This window comes from Hyaena hyaena, unplaced genomic scaffold (genome assembly GCF_003009895.1).
Source record: "Hyaena hyaena isolate Hyena2069 unplaced genomic scaffold, ASM300989v1 scaffold_248, whole genome shotgun sequence".
In the NCBI taxonomy this organism is placed as follows: domain Eukaryota; kingdom Metazoa; phylum Chordata; class Mammalia; order Carnivora; family Hyaenidae; genus Hyaena; species Hyaena hyaena.
The window spans coordinates 503,317-521,700 of NW_024080881.1; the positions used below are offsets into that span (position 1 = coordinate 503,317).

General features: G+C 58.0%; 1 protein-coding gene across 7 annotated transcripts; it reads right to left on the reverse strand.

Moving 5' to 3' along the window:
• Window positions 1-1,829: 1,829 nt before the first annotated feature.
• On the reverse strand, window positions 1,830-17,955 carry RASGRP2 (RAS guanyl releasing protein 2). 7 transcript variants are annotated; one of them, XM_039244748.1, is made up of 18 exons: window positions 17,399-17,489; window positions 16,991-17,143; window positions 15,385-15,525; window positions 14,628-14,730; window positions 14,045-14,107; window positions 13,562-13,693; window positions 12,624-12,774; window positions 12,267-12,440; window positions 11,998-12,114; window positions 10,427-10,708; window positions 9,025-9,102; window positions 8,676-8,798; window positions 8,244-8,359; window positions 4,699-4,840; window positions 4,387-4,423; window positions 3,705-3,881; window positions 2,202-2,266; window positions 1,830-2,044 (listed from the first exon to the last, which is right to left on the reverse strand). In XM_039244748.1, the coding sequence occupies exons 3-17, from the start codon at window positions 15,455-15,457 to the stop codon at window positions 2,208-2,210; spliced, it is 1,827 nt and encodes a 608-aa protein (XP_039100679.1). In that variant the 5' UTR covers window positions 15,458-15,525; window positions 16,991-17,143; window positions 17,399-17,489; the 3' UTR covers window positions 1,830-2,044; window positions 2,202-2,207. The 7 variants fall into 7 exon arrangements, with proteins under 7 accessions (XP_039100679.1, XP_039100677.1, XP_039100680.1 ...); XM_039244746.1 differs by lacking the exons at window positions 16,991-17,143; window positions 17,399-17,489 and adding an exon at window positions 17,937-17,955; XM_039244749.1 differs by lacking the exons at window positions 16,991-17,143; window positions 17,399-17,489 and adding an exon at window positions 17,595-17,658.
• Window positions 17,956-18,384: the final 429 nt, after the last annotated feature.

Sequence of the window (18,384 nt, forward strand, 5' to 3'; positions counted from 1 at the left end):
GAGAGGTGCAGTGACTCAGAGACTCTCTCAGACCCTTACAGATGGGCGTGAGAAAGGTTAGGAGGAGGGGAGGGGCAGGAAGAGATGTAAGAGCCAGCATTTGTCTCCTGTCCCTACCTCCAGCTCCCTGGGCCACCTTTGCCCATCAAGGGCAGGAAGGGTCACCTGGCAGCCACCGCACCTCCTTGCCCCTCCCCCCAGCTACAGGGATGTCTCCCCCCAAGGTCCAAGGTTCAGACTATCCAACATAGTTGGGACCCACCACCTCAAGACACTCCCCCCACAAGGCACCCCCACCCAATGTGGCCCTTCTCTGGGGCACAGTCCAGTGGGGACACACGGTGCAGAGGAAATGCAGCAAATACAGCGTGTGTGTCTGTGTGCACACACACGCATGCACTCGCACACACGTGAGGCTCATACACCTGATTCACACATGCAACCGTGAAAAGACAGCCACACGTTACACTCCCAGGGCAGGGCAGACCTGGGCGCACATATGCACACACACGCACACAGTGGGAAGAGGCCAGGCTGGGGCTGAGGGCTGCAGGGAGGGGAGGCGACCAGGCTGCAGGGAAGGAGGCAGCGCGAGAGGCGGGCGGCACAGGGAGCGAGCTGCTCTTCACAACACAATCGCCGTCTGTTGTTATAGCAACTCAGCCCCCAAATCGTGAAACGGATATTACAGCCTTCAGAGGGGGAAGGGCAGGAGGGGGCTGAGGACACAAGGAGGTGTAGTGTGAGGGACCCAATGGGGGACAGGGCTGGGGGGCTCAACAGAGGGTGGAGCTGTCGCTGAGAACTATCAGGGTGGGAGGCAGAAGTGACCTCAATAAGGAGTGGGCCAGGAGGAGTGGGGTCTCAAGGAGAGAGGGGCGCATGGGGTCTGGGAACCCTGACAGAGGGGCTGCGGGCATTGCTTTGCAGGTAGGAATGGGGGTACTCAAGCCTCCACCCCCAGGATGACCCACAACTGCTGTAGGACACACCCCTGGTTGGGGGGCAGCTCCCCATTGGAGCTCCAATGTTGGAGGAAACAGCTCCCGGCTCTCAGGGCTGCTGGAGCCTGGCCCAGCTTCAGAACCTTTAGAAGACCCCCACTCCGCCCTCTGTGCCCAGACCAGCCTTAGAAGTGGCCTTAGTCTTCCTCGGGTAGCGGTGACCCCCAAAACCTCCGTGCTGCAGACTCAGGAGGGAAGAGCTGGGTTGGGAGAGGCCACAGCAGGCTGAGAGCAGAATCAATATGCATTTCCTCTGGAAGTCACCGTCCTTCCGGCTGGCAGCAGCTCCAGGCCAAGAGGCTGCCAGCCCAGAGAGTGCAGCCCCCACCCTGAGCCATGCAAGCCCAGCCTGGGCTACCCAGGTCCCCCCCTCCCCCGCTCCCCCACAGCCAGCACTCAGGGCTGCCCTCTCTCCCCCTCGGTTCCCTGCAGTGAGATCCCCATTGCTGGAAGTATTCAAACAGGAGCCAAGAGGCCACCTGTCACATAAGGGAATTTCGGCTACCGGCTGAAGGCTATGGTTACACACGACCCCTGAGCCCAGCAATTCTGGGTGCGAAGAAGCACTAGCGTCAAGTTTGAGACCCCCAAGATTCTGCACTCCTAGAGATTCTAGACCTTCCCCAAGATTATTACGTTTCAAGGTTTCTGGGTTCTGAAGTTCTATCCCCCAATTCCAGCCCCCCTAAGATTCCCAACACTTGAAATTCCAGATCTCCCAAGATTCCCTGACTACAAAGTACTAGACGCTAAGATTCTAGCCCTGTGATTACAGACACCCCACCCCCACCCCTGCGTGAAGATTCTGGGCTCTGATGGTCTAGGTTAATTACATGGGCCTTTTTATTCCATCTGGAAAATACAAATATTCACAGGATTCTGTACAACCTTAGGGACACCAGCCCCGGCCCAACCCTCAGCTGCATGCCACCCTCACACCCCACCCCCCAGCCCCAGCCTGCTGCCCCAGCACCCCAGGCTTCCTGCTCTGGTCCAAGTCTTTTCTCCAAGGCAGGCATGAGTGCTTGATCCAGTCACCGCTGGGAAGGAAAACAACAGAGGTTGTAAGGAAAAAAGTAATGAGTCCACCTGGCCTAGGTCATGCGGACAGAGCACCTGTTTCCCTGACCCTCACCCCTCCCGATGTGTCCCCAGCCCTCAGCGGCACAGGCCGCTGGTGAGACCCCAGGGACTCACCATCAATTACAAGTGGATGTCAAATACACCATCCTCCACAGCCTGCACCTCCTCCTCTCGAATCTCTGCAGGGAAATGGGGGGGGGGGGGGTCACAGGAACAACTCCTGGGTCTCTGTGCCTTCAGCAGCCCTTGCCCCACTCACAGCGGGCACCCTACCCCATCCCGGAAGCGGATCCAGCCACCAAAAATCAATTCACTGAGTGACCAATCGGCCCGTTTTTGAGGCTCTTCTTCTAAGTTTTCATGCCGCCATGGCTTTTTCACAGCCACAGATTTGTCAGTGCAGTTTGCCTCAAATGTCAATTTTGTGTGTGTTTCACATTTCAGACCCCAGCACTTCTGGAAGGCTCAATGAAAATGGCCTCACTTTTTCTATTTTTGAGGACTTATGCCTGGTGCCTGCCTCTATTTTTGAGGACTTAGGCCAATCCAAATGGCTGTGGTCAATTGCCTTTGACCCCAGGCTCACATGGTTGTTCGGAGTGTGCTCAGCAAAATAATCATGTGGGGGACTGTCATTCAGCAAGCTGCCCTAAAACCACCAGAGACCCCCCAAGAGAGCCACAAAAGGTTTTCAGGGCAAGGGACATTTCTCAGATTAGCCCCCAGAGTAGCCAAAACGGGAAATGCAGGCAAATGGCTCACAGGATTCCCTTTCCAATCCAACGTCAATCCCCCTAACAAAATAAGAGTGTGACTAGCTTTCTTTTTTTTTTTTTTTTTTTAAGTAAGCTTCATGCTTGAACTCACTACCCTGATTAATGGTCGCATACTTTGCTGCCTGAGCCAGCCGGGTACCCCTGTGACTGAAATCTTGAAGCCTCTTTGACTTTTACTCTTTTTTTTAAATGTTTTTAAAATTTTTTTTAATGTTTATTTAGTTTCAAGAGAGAGGCAGAGTGTGACTAGGGGAAGGGCAGAGAGAGAGAGGAAGACACAGAATCCGAAAAAGACTCCAGGCTCTGAGCTGTCAGCACAGAGCCCAAGGCAGGGCCCCAAATTCACCAACCATGAGATCATGACCTGAGCGTAAGTCGGGAGCTTAACTGACTGAACCACCCAGGCACCCCTATCTATTTTTGAGAGACAGACAGAGCACAAGCAGGGGGAGGGGCAGAGAGACAGGGAAACACGGAATCTGAAGCGGGCTCCAGGCTCTGAGCTGTCCGCACAGAGCCTGATGTGGGGCTCAAACTCACAAACCTAGATCATGACCTGAACCCCAAGCCAGATGCTTAACCGACTAAATCACCCAGGTGCTCTCACTTTAACTCTTTATGTATTCGTTTCTCTCAGCCTCAAAAGGTCAAGGTTTCCTGAGTCACCTTCTGGCCCCCTGACCTTTGCAATCCGTCATTGTCACCCCACCAAAACAACAGAATTACAACTTCAGGAAGGTTTCCATCCCCGGATAGGCTAATACTTTGCCGCAATGGCCCAGCCTCCCTCCCTTCACAGGACAAGTACAGAAGGAGACCCCCCAAGGAGACCCCCTCTTACCTGGAGGCCGGGAGCCTCGCCTACCTGGGCGGGGCAGGGAGAAGCTGAAGGCTCGGTGATGGGTGTGTGTGGGTGAGGGCGAGGGTGCAGACCCCTCCAGACTCACACTCTGGGCCCGGCGCCGGCACTCAACAGACAGACGGTCTTTACACTGCTTGTGACAGTTCACACCGCAGGCTGGGAAAGGCAGATGGGGAGGCCCAGCCAGAGCCCTTGGTCAGAACACCCCCCCATCCCGATCGCCAGCCCTGCACCTCTCCCCAGTGTCCTGTGCTCCTGAGCAGCAGCGGCCCCGCCAAAATAAGACTCTCCTTCCAAACGGCTTCATCGGCTTCATCGGCCGGCGGGTCCATGCCCTCCCCCAAGTTCTCTGTGCCTGGACAGCTGTCTCACCAGAATAAAAGCCCACTTCAAGGCTACCCCCTTCAATATAATCAGCATGCCTCTCTGGCTCCAGTGTACTTCACTCCTCCTCCGTTGCCCCACCAAATTAAGAATCCCCACCCAGGGGTGGGGGGGAGGGGGAGGGGGGTGACGGGCATGGAGGAGGGCACTTGTGGGGATGAGCACTGGGCATTATATGGAAACCAACTCGACAATAAACTGTTAAAAAAAAAAAAAAAGAATCCCCACCCAGAGAGGAACGCTTCCCCCCCAATTCAACCCCGCTGGCCATGCTCACCTCGGCATTTGAGGCCCTGCTTGTAGATGCCCAGGATCTGAAAAAGAGGAGGGGGCTGTGCTGCGGGAGATAAGGACCCTACTTCTTCCTTCTCCAGGGCAGGGACGGGGACTGACCCACTCCAGGGCTTTCGAGACCCTCAGGCCTCGGCAGGTGCAGAACAGCGAGAGGAGAGGCAGGCGCAATTAATGAGGTTTGTCTCCGCTGCGAGGCCTCCAGCAGGGGCGGGGCCAGAGGGAGGGCGGGGCCAGAGGGAGGGCGGGGCGAGCGGAGGGGCAGGGCTGGAAGGGGGTGGCTTGGCGGGGGTCTCACCAGGGTCTTGCAGTGGCGGCAGGCGACCGGGCGCAAGGAGTTGCTCTCATGGAAGTTGTGCACGAAGCCCATGCGGCCGCCCAGCACCGAGCTGGAGCGCAGGAAGTAGGAGACCATTTCCTCCCTGCTGATGCAGCCATCCCTGCGGGGGGCGGGGTGGGAGAGGGGGCGCCTCAGGTGGGGCCCTCCCCCGGGGCCACCCACCCACCGGCCTCACCCATCCCCCTGGGAACTGCCCTCCCAAATAAAAGATCCTCACCCAGCTCCTGGGTTTGGACTCCTGGTGCGGACAAGAGAAGGCTACACTGGGGAGGCAGGCAGAAGCCCCGGCCGCTACTATACTACTTGTGTGGCCTTGGACGAGTCACTTCCCCCGGGTTTCGTCCCCAGAAAAATGAAATCCTAGCTCCTGCTCAAAGGGCTGTGCCCTTTCCCTCGAGCTTATCAGCCTTTGTCTTCCAAAGTGAGCTGTGGGTCGAGAGAGTCCTGAGATTCCAGAGACTTCTGCTGAGCTCTGGGACCAGGCAAGACCGGGAAAGGCCGCCGGCGTCTCACTCTCACGCAAGTGAGTGCTGGGGAGACACCTGCAATCAGGTGCCCCCCGCCCCCCACCATAATCCAGGGCTTCCCACAGAACCCTTTCCTCACCTATGAACGGGTTTTAGGGAAAGAGGCATCATGTGCTCTGGAGATAGACCTCAGTTCGAATTCTGCTACTTCCTGGCTGTGTGACCTTCAAGCTCGTTAATCTCCCTGTGCCTCAGTTTCTTCTTCTATAAATGGGGAGAGTAATAATTCCTGCCCCTCAGAGGGTTTGTGTGAGGACTGAGTGAGTGCGCGGGAGGCATTTACAACAGCATCTGTGGCGTTGGTAGGTCCTGGGCCACGCGGAGCTATTTCTGTCAGTGTTCATCCTTGTTGGAAACTCCTGCCTGTTTTATCTGGGGCTCCATGACGTGGTCCAGGTGATCCTTCAATTCAGTGGGGCATTGGGACAGCTGGCCATTTAGAAAAAATATATATATAGCTCCCTAGATTCTTTCCTCCCACTGTGCCTGGAGAGTGAAATTCTCACTGAACTGAGGACACCAGTGTAAAAACTAAAATCATCGAAGTATCTGGAAAGGTGTAAGAGAATACCTTTGTAATTTCAAAGGAGGTGAGGGCCTGTCTATGCGTAACACAAATCCAAGAAGTCATAAAGGAAAAGACTGACATATTGAACACACGACATTTTTAAAAAATTTTATATGGAAAAGGACAACATAAATGACAGACTGGAAGAAAATATTTGCAAACACATTTGACAGCAAAGAGTTAATATCCATTAACAGAGATTCTGAAAATCAATGAGAAAAGAGACCAACAAACCAACCCAGTGGAATAAATGGACAAAGAATATGAACAAGCAATTAACAGGAGAAATATAAGGGGCCGATAAACGTATGAAAAGAGATCCTACCCCCACTGGTATTAAAGAGATTCAAATTTAACCAAGACACCATTTGCCAATTAGGCTGACAAAATTGTAAAGCTTATTATAGCGCCCAGCGTTGGCAAGGACGTTGGGAAATGGGCACTTTTCACTGCTGATGGGCGTGCAAGCTGGCACCACCCTGCCTGAGGTCACTTTGGCAGTCTCTCCTAATTTAGAATGTGCATATCTTTTGATCCAATTATCCCACTTCTAGGAATTTCTCCTACAGAAATAGTGGCCTGAGTGCATTGGTACAAAGATGTTCGCAGCAGCATGGCGTATATTAATAGCGAAAGACCGGGAACAGTCTACATGTCCATCAGCAGGATAATGGTGAGGCAAATGACGGCCCCACGACACAGTGGGACACACTGCAGCTATTCTAAAGAATGAGGTCGTTCTGCATGAAGCTGCATGGAGAGATGTTCCGTGATAGAGGGTTAAGTGGAAAACAAAAACAAAAGCAAAAAAGCGAGATGTGCCATTCCATCAAGACAGTGATAAAAAACCAAAACCAAAACCAAAAACCAAACCAAAACAAAAACCTTGCGAGCCCTATTGCTACAAATACAAATACCAGATCCCAGTTAAAATATCCCAAAATGTGCTTTAAATGCATAGGCGAGTTTGCGCGCAAGAAACGGGAATCCTCAAGTTCCAGAAGCGAAGAGCGAGCGCCAAGCTGAGGAAGGGAGTTGAGGCTAATGCTAGGGCCGCCCTGGGAAGGGGTTGCTGCTCTCCCTAGTGAGCCCGGTGCTGGGTTTTGGTACCCGGATGGGCTGGGCACAAGGCTTGGGGTGTGCAGAAGGCAGGGAGTTCAGGCTGAGACCCCTGCACGAAGCTGTGTCTAAGGTCTCCAACGGCGGCCCCTTAAGTAAGAGCATGACCTGGAAACAATCCACCCACCCAACATCCCAGGGACATACCCTAGAATTCTGTCTCAGTTCCAGGAGCAGAAACAAAGCAACTAGAATCAGCCCCATGGGCAGATCTAGATTTATACCATAATCCTATTTATCCACGGAACAGGCACAAACAAAATCTGTAGCGATTTGCACATGGAGGGGGGATGGAATAGACTGGAAGGATACACTACTGCCAAGCCAGTAGCATTGCTAACATGTGCCTAATAATATAGCCTCTCGTGGGGGCGCCTGGGTGGCTTAGTCAGTTAAACGTCCGACTTTCGCTTAGGTCATGATCTCACGGTTCGTGGTTTCGAGCCCCGCGTCGGGCTCTGTGCTGACTGCCAGCTCAGAGCCTGGAGCCTGTTTCAGTCTGTGCCTCCCTCTCTCTCTGACCCTCCCCTGCTCACGCTGTCTCTCTCTCTCTCTCCTAGAAATAAATAATACATTTAAAAAAAAATATATAGCCTCTCGTGATGTGAAAGAGGGGAGGAGGAACGGAACTTTGGCTTCTTACTTCACAGGCTTTGTTCACTATAAATCTGTTTTACTACCTGGATTTCTTTTTTACCACAGGCTGTGCAATGTGGAAAAATAAAAGGAAAAGAGAAACCATGATTTTTGAAATACGAATAACATTAAAAATATAACTCGACCTGAGATGGGGACTGGAAATTTTGACCCGGGGTTTTGTCTGCTCAGCAAAACAGGGATCGCAGGGGGCATGTTTAACCTACTTCAGAGAACCAGCTGTTTGTCCAAATTGTCAGTATGTGAATTGTTGATAAGCAAGTGGGTGCTGCTAATTACAGGCCTTTCTTTTCTATTCATTAAAACAGGCTACCCAGGAGTTGAACTTGCCCACACTTTTTGCCAGCTGTGAGCTCCACAAATAAAGCGGCATTTATGCAGCCTCGGTCCCCAGGCCATGGTCTTGGTGAGACTCAGGTGGGGGGCCCCCCATCTGTCTGAATGAGTGGGGTAACCCTATGCTTCCACAGCTGGCAGCCTCCCCCTCAAATACGAGCCCCTCCCTACATTTTGGTAGCTTCCTCTGCCGAGATGGTCTGGTTCAATGGCCTCCTCTCGCACAGGGGGAAGCTGAAACCCGAGGGGAAGTAAGTCTCTGCCTTCCCTCTCCCCCAGCCCCCAGCCCTCCTCACTGGTTCTGGTCGAGGTCCCCAAAGGCGCTGAGGTAAGGGAAGTTCCCACGGATGATCTGGAACTCTTCCTGTGAGATGTGGCCATCCCCGTCGACGTCAAAGTTCCGGAACACAGACTGAAGTGCGCAGAGGACGGGAGAATGAAACAGGCATCAGCCCCTGTCCTGCCCACATGGCCAGTCCGTGTTATGAAGGGTGTCTCAGACGTGGGGGGCTCTGCAGCTCCCCTTTTCATCTCCCCTTTTCCGTACCCCCCACCTCCACCCCGCCCACTGGCTATGCCCCTTGCTTTCGGGAGCCTGGGCGCCGGCCCTTGAACATGGCGCCCGTGTGGCTCCAAGGGTGGTGGCCAGGCAAAATCGTTCTCGACGGACCCCTCTGGACCTGTCCCCTGACCTCTCGGGCCCCAGACTGGCTGCCACACAGCCTCACCTCCACCATCTTCTCGATGTGCTCCACCATGAGCGCCTGGTCCAGCCTGGGTTTGGCGGCTGAGGTCCACTCATCTAGCACTGGGGGCCGGGGAGGTGGGGTGCAGCTTGTGGGGCTGGTTGGCTGTGGGAAGGGTCAGGCCTGAGTGAGGGCCAGAGGTGAGGGAGCCCAGGGCCCGGGGGGGCAGAGAGGGAAAGCCCTGGGGAGAAGAGAGCCCGTGCAACAAGCTGAACAGGTGAGGCAGCCCCTAAGAGCTCTGCTTGCCCTCCCATCCTGGGATTTTCAGGAAGGGCAGGGGTGGGGGAGAAAGAGGAGGGGAGAGTGGGGAAGCAGGGATTCCCCAGCTCACCGAGGACTTCGAGCGTGGCTCCCGCTGCAGGGACAGCTGGTAGAGCTCATCCTCCGTCTGGTACTGATCCAGAGATACCTAGGACACGCCGGCCTGATCACACCCACAGCCCCTGATGCCCTCAGGAGCCCGCTGTCCAGAGCCCAGGCTCATCGGTCCACTTATAGGCCAAAGCTCAGCCCGGAACCCCGTCCAGAAGCTCGACTCAGCACAAAGGCCAGCTTAGAACAGCGACCGCACACCAGCCTAGCACACAGAGCAGACCCCCACAGCTTGGCCTCAGACCTTGAGCACAACGCGCTGCCAAGAATCCAGCCGAGAATCCAGGTCAGAACACGGCCAAGGGGCTCTGAAATTAAGCCTCAACCTAGCACCCAACCCAGCATTCAGAATCCAGCTCCGATTTCAATCCCGATCCCAGCCCAGAGCCTAGAAACAGTTAAGAATTCACTCGAGGGGTGCCTGGGTGGCTCAGTCGGTTGAGTGTCCGACCTCAGCTCAGGTCATGATCTCATGCTTTGTGGGTTCGAGCCCTGTGTCAGGCTCTGTGCTGACCGCCAGCTCAGAGCCTGGGGCCTGCTTCAGATTCTGTCTCCCTCTCTCTCTGACCCTCCCGTGTTGTGCTCTGTCTCCCTCTGTCTCTCAATAATAAATAAATGTAGGGGCTCCTGGGTGACTCAGTTGGTTGGGCGACCAACTTTGGCTCAGGTCATGATCTCACAGTTCTTGGGTTTGAGCCCCGCGTCGGGCTCTCTGCTGACAGCTAGCTCAGAGCCTGGAGGCTGTTTCAGATTCTCTGTCTCCCTCTCTCTCTGACCCTCCCCTGTTCATGCTGTCTCTCTCTCTCTCTCAGAAATAAATAAAACATTAAAATTTTTTTTAAATAATAATAAATAAATGTAAAAAACTAAAAATAAAAAAATAATAATTCACTAGAAACCCAAAACCCAAGCTCCAGCTCATTGTCTAGAACCTAGTCTAGATCTCCATTAGAACCTACCTCTCATTCTCCACCCCCAAACCAAGTCCAAGGCCAAGCCCAGACCTTTCCTAAGAGCTGGAGGCCATGTTTAGAAGCCACCCCTGCCCCTAGAATCCAGAGCTGAGCCCCAAGCCTTGAACACAACCCAGCACCAAGAGCTCAGGCCTAGCTCCAAGCCCAGCACAGAAAGTCCACAGGGCAGTCTCGAAATCAGACCTCAGCCCACAGCCCCTTTCAGAGGCTGGAACTCCTCTCGGGGTTCATTCCAAACCCTGGATCCCAGGCTAGATCTCAGGTCCTTGATCAGAACCTAGAACACAAGGCCAAGCCCGCAGCCTTGCATAAACCCAAGACCAGAGGTGGATGTCCACGGTGGCCAGCCCCCAGCACCCCACATTCCTGTTCCCAAGCCCCACTCACCGTGAGTAGGCTCAGCAGATCCGGGTTGGCCTGCACGGGTGGCCGCAGGCTGGTCACCATGGCCAGTTCCTCCAGGATGCTAAAGAGCTGCTTCATCTTGGCCCCATTAAGTCGGGTCCGGGCAGGGTCCAGCCAGTCAGGCAGTGCCAGCTGCAAGGCCACCAGGTCCTTGAGGTGTACACCCAGGATAGGAAAGCGGAAGCCCACGCAGGCCGCCAGCCGGCGGCGGTAGTTGCTATAGTTGCCCGTGGCCGTCACTAGTTCCGTCAGACCTTCCCAGAGCTGGGGGGTGGGGGCGGGGAGCAAAAGGCAGAGAGTCACACACACGTTCGCACGTCACTGTACCCCTTCCTCCCCCCAGCCCTGGAAATGTGGGAGAGGATGAGGAGTCAGAGTCAGGGATGGGTGAAAGGTTAAAAATCCTCCCTCCCTGCTCCCCAGCACTGTCTCCCTTAGCCCCTGGGGGTCAGAGTTTATAGGTCACAAGTTCAAGGGAACCCCCACTGCCAAATACCCCACCTCTCCACCACCCCTGGGCACGGACTATCACCGCATTTAACAGGAGAAGAAACTGAGGCTCAGGGCACAGCACAGGACAGAGACCCAGAAGAAAGTCCTTGGCTGTGTCATCTGTTACCAGTCCAAACTGGAAAGACCCCCAAATGGAAGATACGCAACTTGCAGTAGATTTACAATAAAATATTATACGGCAATGGAAATGAATGAACAACCGCTCCAAGTAACAGAATGTTAGAAGGAAAGAAGCAAGACATAAAATAACACACAACATGATTCCATTCATAGAAAATCCAGAAGCAGGCAACAAAACCCCCACGTTATTTTGAGATTCATACACTGTGGAATGGGAAAGCTGTAAGGAAAAGCAGCGCCGTCATCATTACAAAAGTCGTGACGCTGGTTACCTCCGATGGGGGTAGAGTCTAAGGTGCTGGAAGCTTCTATTTCTTGACCTGAATGGTAAGTTAGGCAAGCACATTCTTTATGATTTTGCTTGTACCTGCACCTATGCTTTATATATTTCTCTCCATGGACATCACCTGATATGTTAAAATAGATAAATAAACAGGGACACCTGGGTGGCTCAGGTGGTTAGCCTCTGACTCTTGGTTTCAGCTCAGGTCATGATCCCAGGCTCATGGAATCAAGCCCCACATCGGGCACCGCGGTCACAGCACCGAGCCGGCTTGGGATTCTCTCCCAATTCCTCTGCCCCTCCCCCGCTCATGCTTTCTCTCTTAAACTAAATAAGTCAACTTAAAAAAAAAAAAAAAAAAACAGAAAGAAAGAAAGAAAAGGAGAGGAGAAAAACACAAGCTTTGGGGTCAGGCTGACCGCTAAGCCCCCACTCTGACCCTTTCATCATGTCACCTGTGAAAAGCATGTAACCCCTCCAAACCTCAGTTTCTGCATCTGTCAAATGGGGACAGGAATGCCCAGCCCACAACACTACTACTAGGATTTCTCAGTGAGGCCAGACCCGGGAAGGGCTGGCCCAGGGCTTGACCAGACTGTTCCCCTGGCCCCCCTCCCCCATCCCGGGTCCCAGGCACCTTGATGGTCTCAGGGCTAACATGACCGTGGGTCTCCTTGAGACGGGAGATGGAGCTGTGGCTCAGGCCTCCGACCACCGCCATTAGTGTGTTGAAGTTCTGCAGATGCAGTAGCTTCTGGGGGGCAAACGAGGAGGGGAGAGACAGGGAGTCACCGAATAGGCCCAGAACTCTGGCCCAGCTTTTCCGGCAAGGAGGCAGTGGTTGGGCAGAAAGGAAGGACTCGCCCTATCGGCACCTGGTGGGGGGGGGGGGGGAGAGGCAGGCACCTCGGCCACGTGGACGAAGTGTGTGATGACCAGGGCCCGCTGCGGGGCTGTGGGCTTGCTGAGAACCATGAGCTGCACCCACTGCGAGACACTGTTGAAGAGGGAGATGAATCGCTCCAGGACGGGGTTGTCCACCGTGCAGCCGTGAGTCACAAAACTGTGGTAGTCCTGGAACTGAGGGGGGCGGGGGGAGGGGGAGTGGCCTCAGCCCCTTCGGGCCCCTCCCCTAACAGATGGCCACGCCCTCATTAACCCTCCAGCTCCCGCAACCCCCAGCCCACCCTGTGACCCCTCCTCCCCCAGGGACTCCTCCCCAACCCCAACCCCACCCCTGACCCGATGCCCTCCGGGCCGCACCAGGATCTTGCAGAAGGAGCGATACTCCAAGTAAGTGAGATGTTCTGCCAGCTCCATGGGCTCCAGGTGGTCGAACAACAGGGACATCTTTCGCTTTTTCTGTCCTACGGGGTTCCGCTGGGTCACCTGCCGCTTCCACTTGTAGGTGGGGCTGGCGGGGGGGTGGGGAGGGGGCGGGGACCGTGAGCCCTTTGCTGGAGGTCCCCCATCCCCTGCGGCCCCACACTCGTGCGGAGGCACCACTCAGGCTGCCTGAGGGCCTACACCATCCGAGGCACCGTGCTGGACACTCATGTCCCCAGTCCCAACTCCTGCAAACTCCCCCCCTCGTCATGCACTCAGGCACCGTGTTGGGGAGGGAGGGGGGAGGGCGGGTACAGAGATGAGCAAGACACAGTTCCTTCCCTTGAAGAGCTCACAGTCGACTGAGGGAGACAGACACAGAAACAAGACAGCCAACCAAACCGCGTGGCACGTCTACAGGTCTTCGCGCAGGGGTCTGCAAAGAGCGCAGACCCCAAGGAGGGAATGACAAACGCTGCCCTTGGAAGCCCTCTGAGCCCTCAGAGCCCACAGACGCTCCACACTGGAGCGGAGTCTTGACAACACAGAGAGGCAGGCAAGGGGACCCACGTGAGCAGAGCACCATGGCGGAAAGGATGCGGGGCAGGGAAGGATGAGTGGACCCGTGCAGCTGTAGCATGGCGTGCGTGGGATGGGAGTGGGCTGTGGAAGACGAGGCAGGAATGCCAAGCTGGCTGGAGACTATCAAAGGCTCTAATCCCCAGCCGAGACATTGTGAAGACGACAGGGAGCCAGAGGCTTTTCAGCAAGAGAGTGACATGACCCTCACTCATTCAATTCAACAAACATTTATTAAGCACAGATGGGGGAGGATGCTGAGTGCCCTCCCCGGCCCTCAAGCTCGCCCCACGCACACGCTCTCGATGTCAATGAGGCTGCTGTGCCGCCGGTTCCCTTCTTGGTCTAGCAGAGCCTTCAGCTCCTTGATCTGCTCAGCGAGCTCAGGGTTCAAGTCGAACTCTGCTGGGAAGGCTGAGATCCAGTACCTGGCGGAAGTTCTGAGTCACCCAAGGCAGCCCTCCCGCGCGTCCCCATCCCCCATCCCCTGGGATTGTAGTTCCCCCTCTTAGCTTAAGAGCCCTAAACTGTGGTTTCCCCGCCCCTTGCTCCCCACCCCCAGCTCATTCCTTCCACACCCCCACTGGGCAGATCAGAAAGCCCAGGCCCAGACCAGGAAGGGGCAAGCCTGTGTGACAGCCCGCCCACCATGGACAGAGCCTGGCTTCAAACCCATACGACCAACTCCCAGAGCGTGTTCTTTCCACTCCTTCAGGCCAGTCTGAAGCCTGAGAGAAGGGAGCAAGGGGTGGGGACAGAGTCCCAAAAGGAAGACTCACCTGACCAAGTGGCATGTTTTCACCTGCAGCGAACTGGAGTTGTCCTTCCGAGATTGTTGGTAGGTGACGGAGAGTTAAGGAAAACAAGGATGGAGACTAATTCTAGAAAGGGAGGCAGGGGATGGGTCCCGAGTCCTGGAGGGAGTCTGAGGGCGGGGCCTCGTCCTGGGAGAGAGGCTGGGGGCGGGGCCTGGGGCGGGGCCTGTAGGAAAGAGGCTGAAGGCTGGGGTGAGGGTCGAGTTTGGGGAGGGTGCACAGCTGGGAAGGGGGCTAGGTTCTAGGGGTGGGTGAGAGCATGGCCTGGGTTCTAGGAAGGAGGCCAGAGGAGGGACTTGGGCTGGGAGTAGGGACGGGTCCTAGACTGTAGGCAGCCCAGGTTGAGGAGCGGCGGGGGCGGGGCCTGAGTCGAGAGGAGGAAAGGGGTGGAGCCTCGGGCCCGGAGAAAGGTTGCGCCAAGGCTGAATTCTAGGCTTATAAGGGGCCCACGCTCTAGGAGCTAAGCCCATTCTTGGCCTGGGCTGGGCAGCCAGGCTCCCTCAAGCACTAGGGCTGCAGGGCCCACGGCCAGGCCCACGAAGGATATATGTGGAGCAGTTTTGCCGCCAGCTGAGAGGAAGGGATGTACCAAGGGTGCATCATGAGGAACATGCGCACCAGCTGCGGGTCTCGCACCTTCCCGGAGTCATCTAACTCCGAGGGGTCAGAGAGAAGCGGGCTGACCCTTCGTCCCGTAGCTGTGGTACCTAAAGCCTACCCCACAGCCCGCCTGATAGCTGGCCCCCCGCCCATCACCTGTTTTCCCAGGACTGGGAATTCTGTAGGCAGATTAGAAAGAAAAGGTAGGGTGGGCGAGGGCTAAGGCAGGATCTGAAGAACTGGGGGAGGGGAGCATCTGATCCGGGCCCATCGTCCCGAGGGGAGCCAGCAGCTGGGGCGGAAGAAGCCTGGGTTCCCCGGGGTCAAGAATCCCGAGGCCATTTCCTGAGTGCTTGGGGGAAAGGGCACCCCTTCGCCAGATAAGCCGCCCCCCACCAGCCGGAAACAGCTCCCAGGCCAGAGATAGAGTTCCTCCGGATCCTCCGGGGAGGCAGATAATACTGCTCTTGTGCCAGAGTCTGGAGACCCCGTCCCTCCCTTCAATGCCGGCATACCAGGGCAGGGAAACATTTTATCTTTCTGAAGGGTGTGGATCTCTCTACCCAGCGATGAAGAGAAGGCTTTCGTTAAAAAAGGTTGCAGGATGCGGAACTGGGTGGGTCCAGGCCAGGGGTCTGCCCTGAGAGTCCCGCTTCAGGCTCGGGGCTGGGCTCAGGCTGGGCGTGCCCTCCCGTGCCACTCACCGAAGGCTTCGATGCAGCCGCGGAGCAGCTCCTCCACCGTGCAGCCCGTGTCCAGGTCTAGGGTGCTCGCCATGGCCGCCGGCGCGGGTAGGCTGGACCAAGCGGCACTCCGAAGCCTCCCACGGGGCTCCGACTGGACCCCTGTCCCGGGAAAGGCAGAGAGGGAGTCTGCGGAGGCGCCGGCGGGGGGGGGGGAGGGGGGAGGGTGGCGAGTCGCCGGGCGGGCAGGAACGGGGCGGGGCGGGCACGCCCCCTGCTGGCCAGGGGCGGAGTCGTGCGCCGCGGCCACTCCCGGGGTTAAACGGTCTGGCCCCGGGATGGTGCAACCCACCAGTTGGGAAACCGACTGGCCAGGAGGCTTCCGGCTCACCCTCGAGGTCGCGGGAAGGCCGAGGGTCTCCCCGGGGATGAGGACGAGTCAGGACACTTCGGGGACTGGTTTGTGCCCCAGTCCCTCATGGACCCTCTTCTCCAGTCCTCTCCCCGGAGGCACCTGCAGCACCCCGCAGCTCGGCTCTACGCCCCTCCCGCTTCCCTCGCTCCACAGCCTCCCTTCCCCCGCAGGGTTATTTTGGGAACCCAGAGCCTGAGGGGACCTCGGAGGAATTTCTCCCTGAGATGGGAGGGAGGAACCCAGGCGTCCTGCCCGCATCGCCCCCTCCCGGGCTCCCGGGAGGGGAGGCGGAGCTGTGGCAGCCCCCAGGGGCCTGCCCTTGGGGAGGCGAGCTAGAGTGCAGAACATTCCTGGGGCGGGGCGGGGGTGGGGGGAGCCCGCTGCGGCCCGGAGGCGTCAGCGGGAAGCCCGAGCCTGGGAACCACGCGCTCCCAAGCCACCTCCTCCGTGAAGGCCCCAGGGGTCCGGGCTCAGCCCTTCCGCAGACCATCTTGCTCCCCAGCCAGAGCTCCAGACCCAGGCCCCCATACTGCACAGTCGATCTGTGAGCGCAGTCACAGGCCGGCCGCATTCGAACACAGAGTAGGGCGCCCAGAAGGGGGCGCTAGCGTCCTGAGGGGTGGAGAAGGCCCGTTTGACTCCACCAGCAACTCCAGCCACACGCGGGGTGATATACATCCATGCAGGGACAGACTCTCATTCTATACCTGGGACCAGAGGCCCCCACTGGGGTTAAAGACCTCCCCCCACGTCCCCCACACACCTGGGCCTCAGGCACTTGCCTCCCATGCTCTGGCTCATACACACAATGGCACTCACATCGCGCGCGCACCTGCAGGAAGGAACCCTCGGGCACACATACCCAGCTTTCTACCCCAGAAGGCAAACCCGTTGATGGGGCCAGTTCTGGACTTGCAGCTCGCTCGAGCCAGGCCAGCCTCGAGTCCCGCGGCCACAGAGGCTCTGAAATAGCACACGTGCGCGCGCGCGCGCACACACACACACACACACACACACGACAGTGCACCTACACGCATGTACAATCCCACACATGCACACACCCCCATGGGTGTGCACACACGCCCATTCCGCCGCCCCCACTTCCTCCGCAGTCCAGAACCAGCTCTGCGGCCGCAGCGCCCCGACACCCCTCATCCCCGGACGCTGGCAGGGCTTGGCCCCACGAAAAGGTACCCCGCCCCCCGCCCCTACACAAACTCGCCGGGGCTGGAGGGGGCTCCTCTACTGAGTTCTCTGGCGGGCTTTTCCTGGGAGCCACCCAAAGCCAGCCCCGTCTGGCTCTGGCGCCTCCTCGCTGTGTGACCTTGAAAGTCACTTGGCCTCTCGCAGCCTCGATTTTCTCATCTGTCAAATGGGGGGTCCGCGGGAGAAGGTCCCACTGAGACGTGGCTGGGAAGGGCCGGATGCGCCGCGGATGCCCCCCCTCCCGCGGGTCGTCCTGGGCGCTTCAGCTCCCCCCCCCACCCACCCCGGACCCGGGCCACAGATTCCGCACCCATCAATCCACCCGCTGCCCCAGCCCTTCTGCGCCGCCCTGGGGGGCCCCTAGGGGCCAAGGCCGTCCTCTGCCTGGCGCCTCGCCCGCTCTCGCTCACTCACTCTTGGGACCCGCGGCACTGAGCCCGCACCCGGCCGGGCCGGCGCCACCTCCGTGCGCTCCCGCCCGCCGGCCTCGCTGCGGCTGAAGCTCCCGCCCGCTCTCCGCGCCGCGGCCCCGCTTCCCGCCGCCCCGCCCCCGCGCCGTGGCCGCCCCCTCCCCTCCCCGCCCCTCCCGCCCCAGCGCGGGGCTCCGCACCGCCGGCTGCGCCTCCCCCACCGGGGGCTCCCTCTCGCCCCGCAAGCGGAGGTCCCTGCGGCAGCTTAACCCCTCCCCTGCCGCGCCGCCCGGGGAAGCCAGGGCCGCGGGGCTGGGGCTGCGCCACCCGCCGCGCCGAGGGTGGGCGAGAGGAGGTCAGGCCTCGCGGGACGTGGAGAGGGGATCTAAACCGAGAGCCCTCTCCCCCCACCCAGACGCCCCTACGCCCCCCGCCCTGCCTGGTGTTGGGCAGAGGAAGCCGGGAGGGGCAGGAAGCGGACTGCGGTGGGGAAGGGGCGCCCCGCCCAGCCCCCGGCCCGGGTTCCTGTTTTCGAGACAAACCGTTCCCACGGGGCTAACCCGACCCGGGGCCGGGCGTCTTCCTGCGGGCAGCGGGGGGCACCGACCTGGTAGAGATCGGGGGCGTGGGTTACAGCGGGTCCTTGTGATAGCCTGGAGGAGGGGCTAGGACAAGATGGGAACATTTTGGGGACAGGGGCCTTGTGGGAGCGAGGAATGAAAACGCGGCTACCTGAAAACGGGGCCTCGATGTCTGTGGGTGGGGTTGGGGGGGGCCAGTTCACATAGGAGGGACTGGGACCCCGGAAGCCTGGCCCCCCACGGGGCCAGATGGGAAGGGGCAGCGGCAAGCGGCGGGTGGGTTCTGCGCAGCTTGGGGACTGGAGGCCTGCGGGCGGCTACCCCCACCCCGGGCAGGGAGGAACTTGGGAGGGGCAGCCACAGGCAGTTGGGGTCCCCACAAGCCAGGGCTAGGAGAGCCGGTAACCAT

Coding starts and splice junctions, on each gene's coding strand:
- RASGRP2 (XM_039244744.1), bottom strand. CDS start 16,845: ATGGGGGTGTGTGCATGTGTGGGATTGTACATGCGTGTAGGTGCACTG. Junction 13,694..14,044: donor AAAACATGCCACTTGGTCAG/GTGAGTCTTCCT, acceptor AACTTCCGCCAG/GTACTGGATCTCAGCCTTCC. Junction 3,882..4,386: donor GCAGGGCCTCAAATGCCGAG/GTGAGCATGGCC, acceptor TGCCTTTCCCAG/CCTGCGGTGTGAACTGTCAC.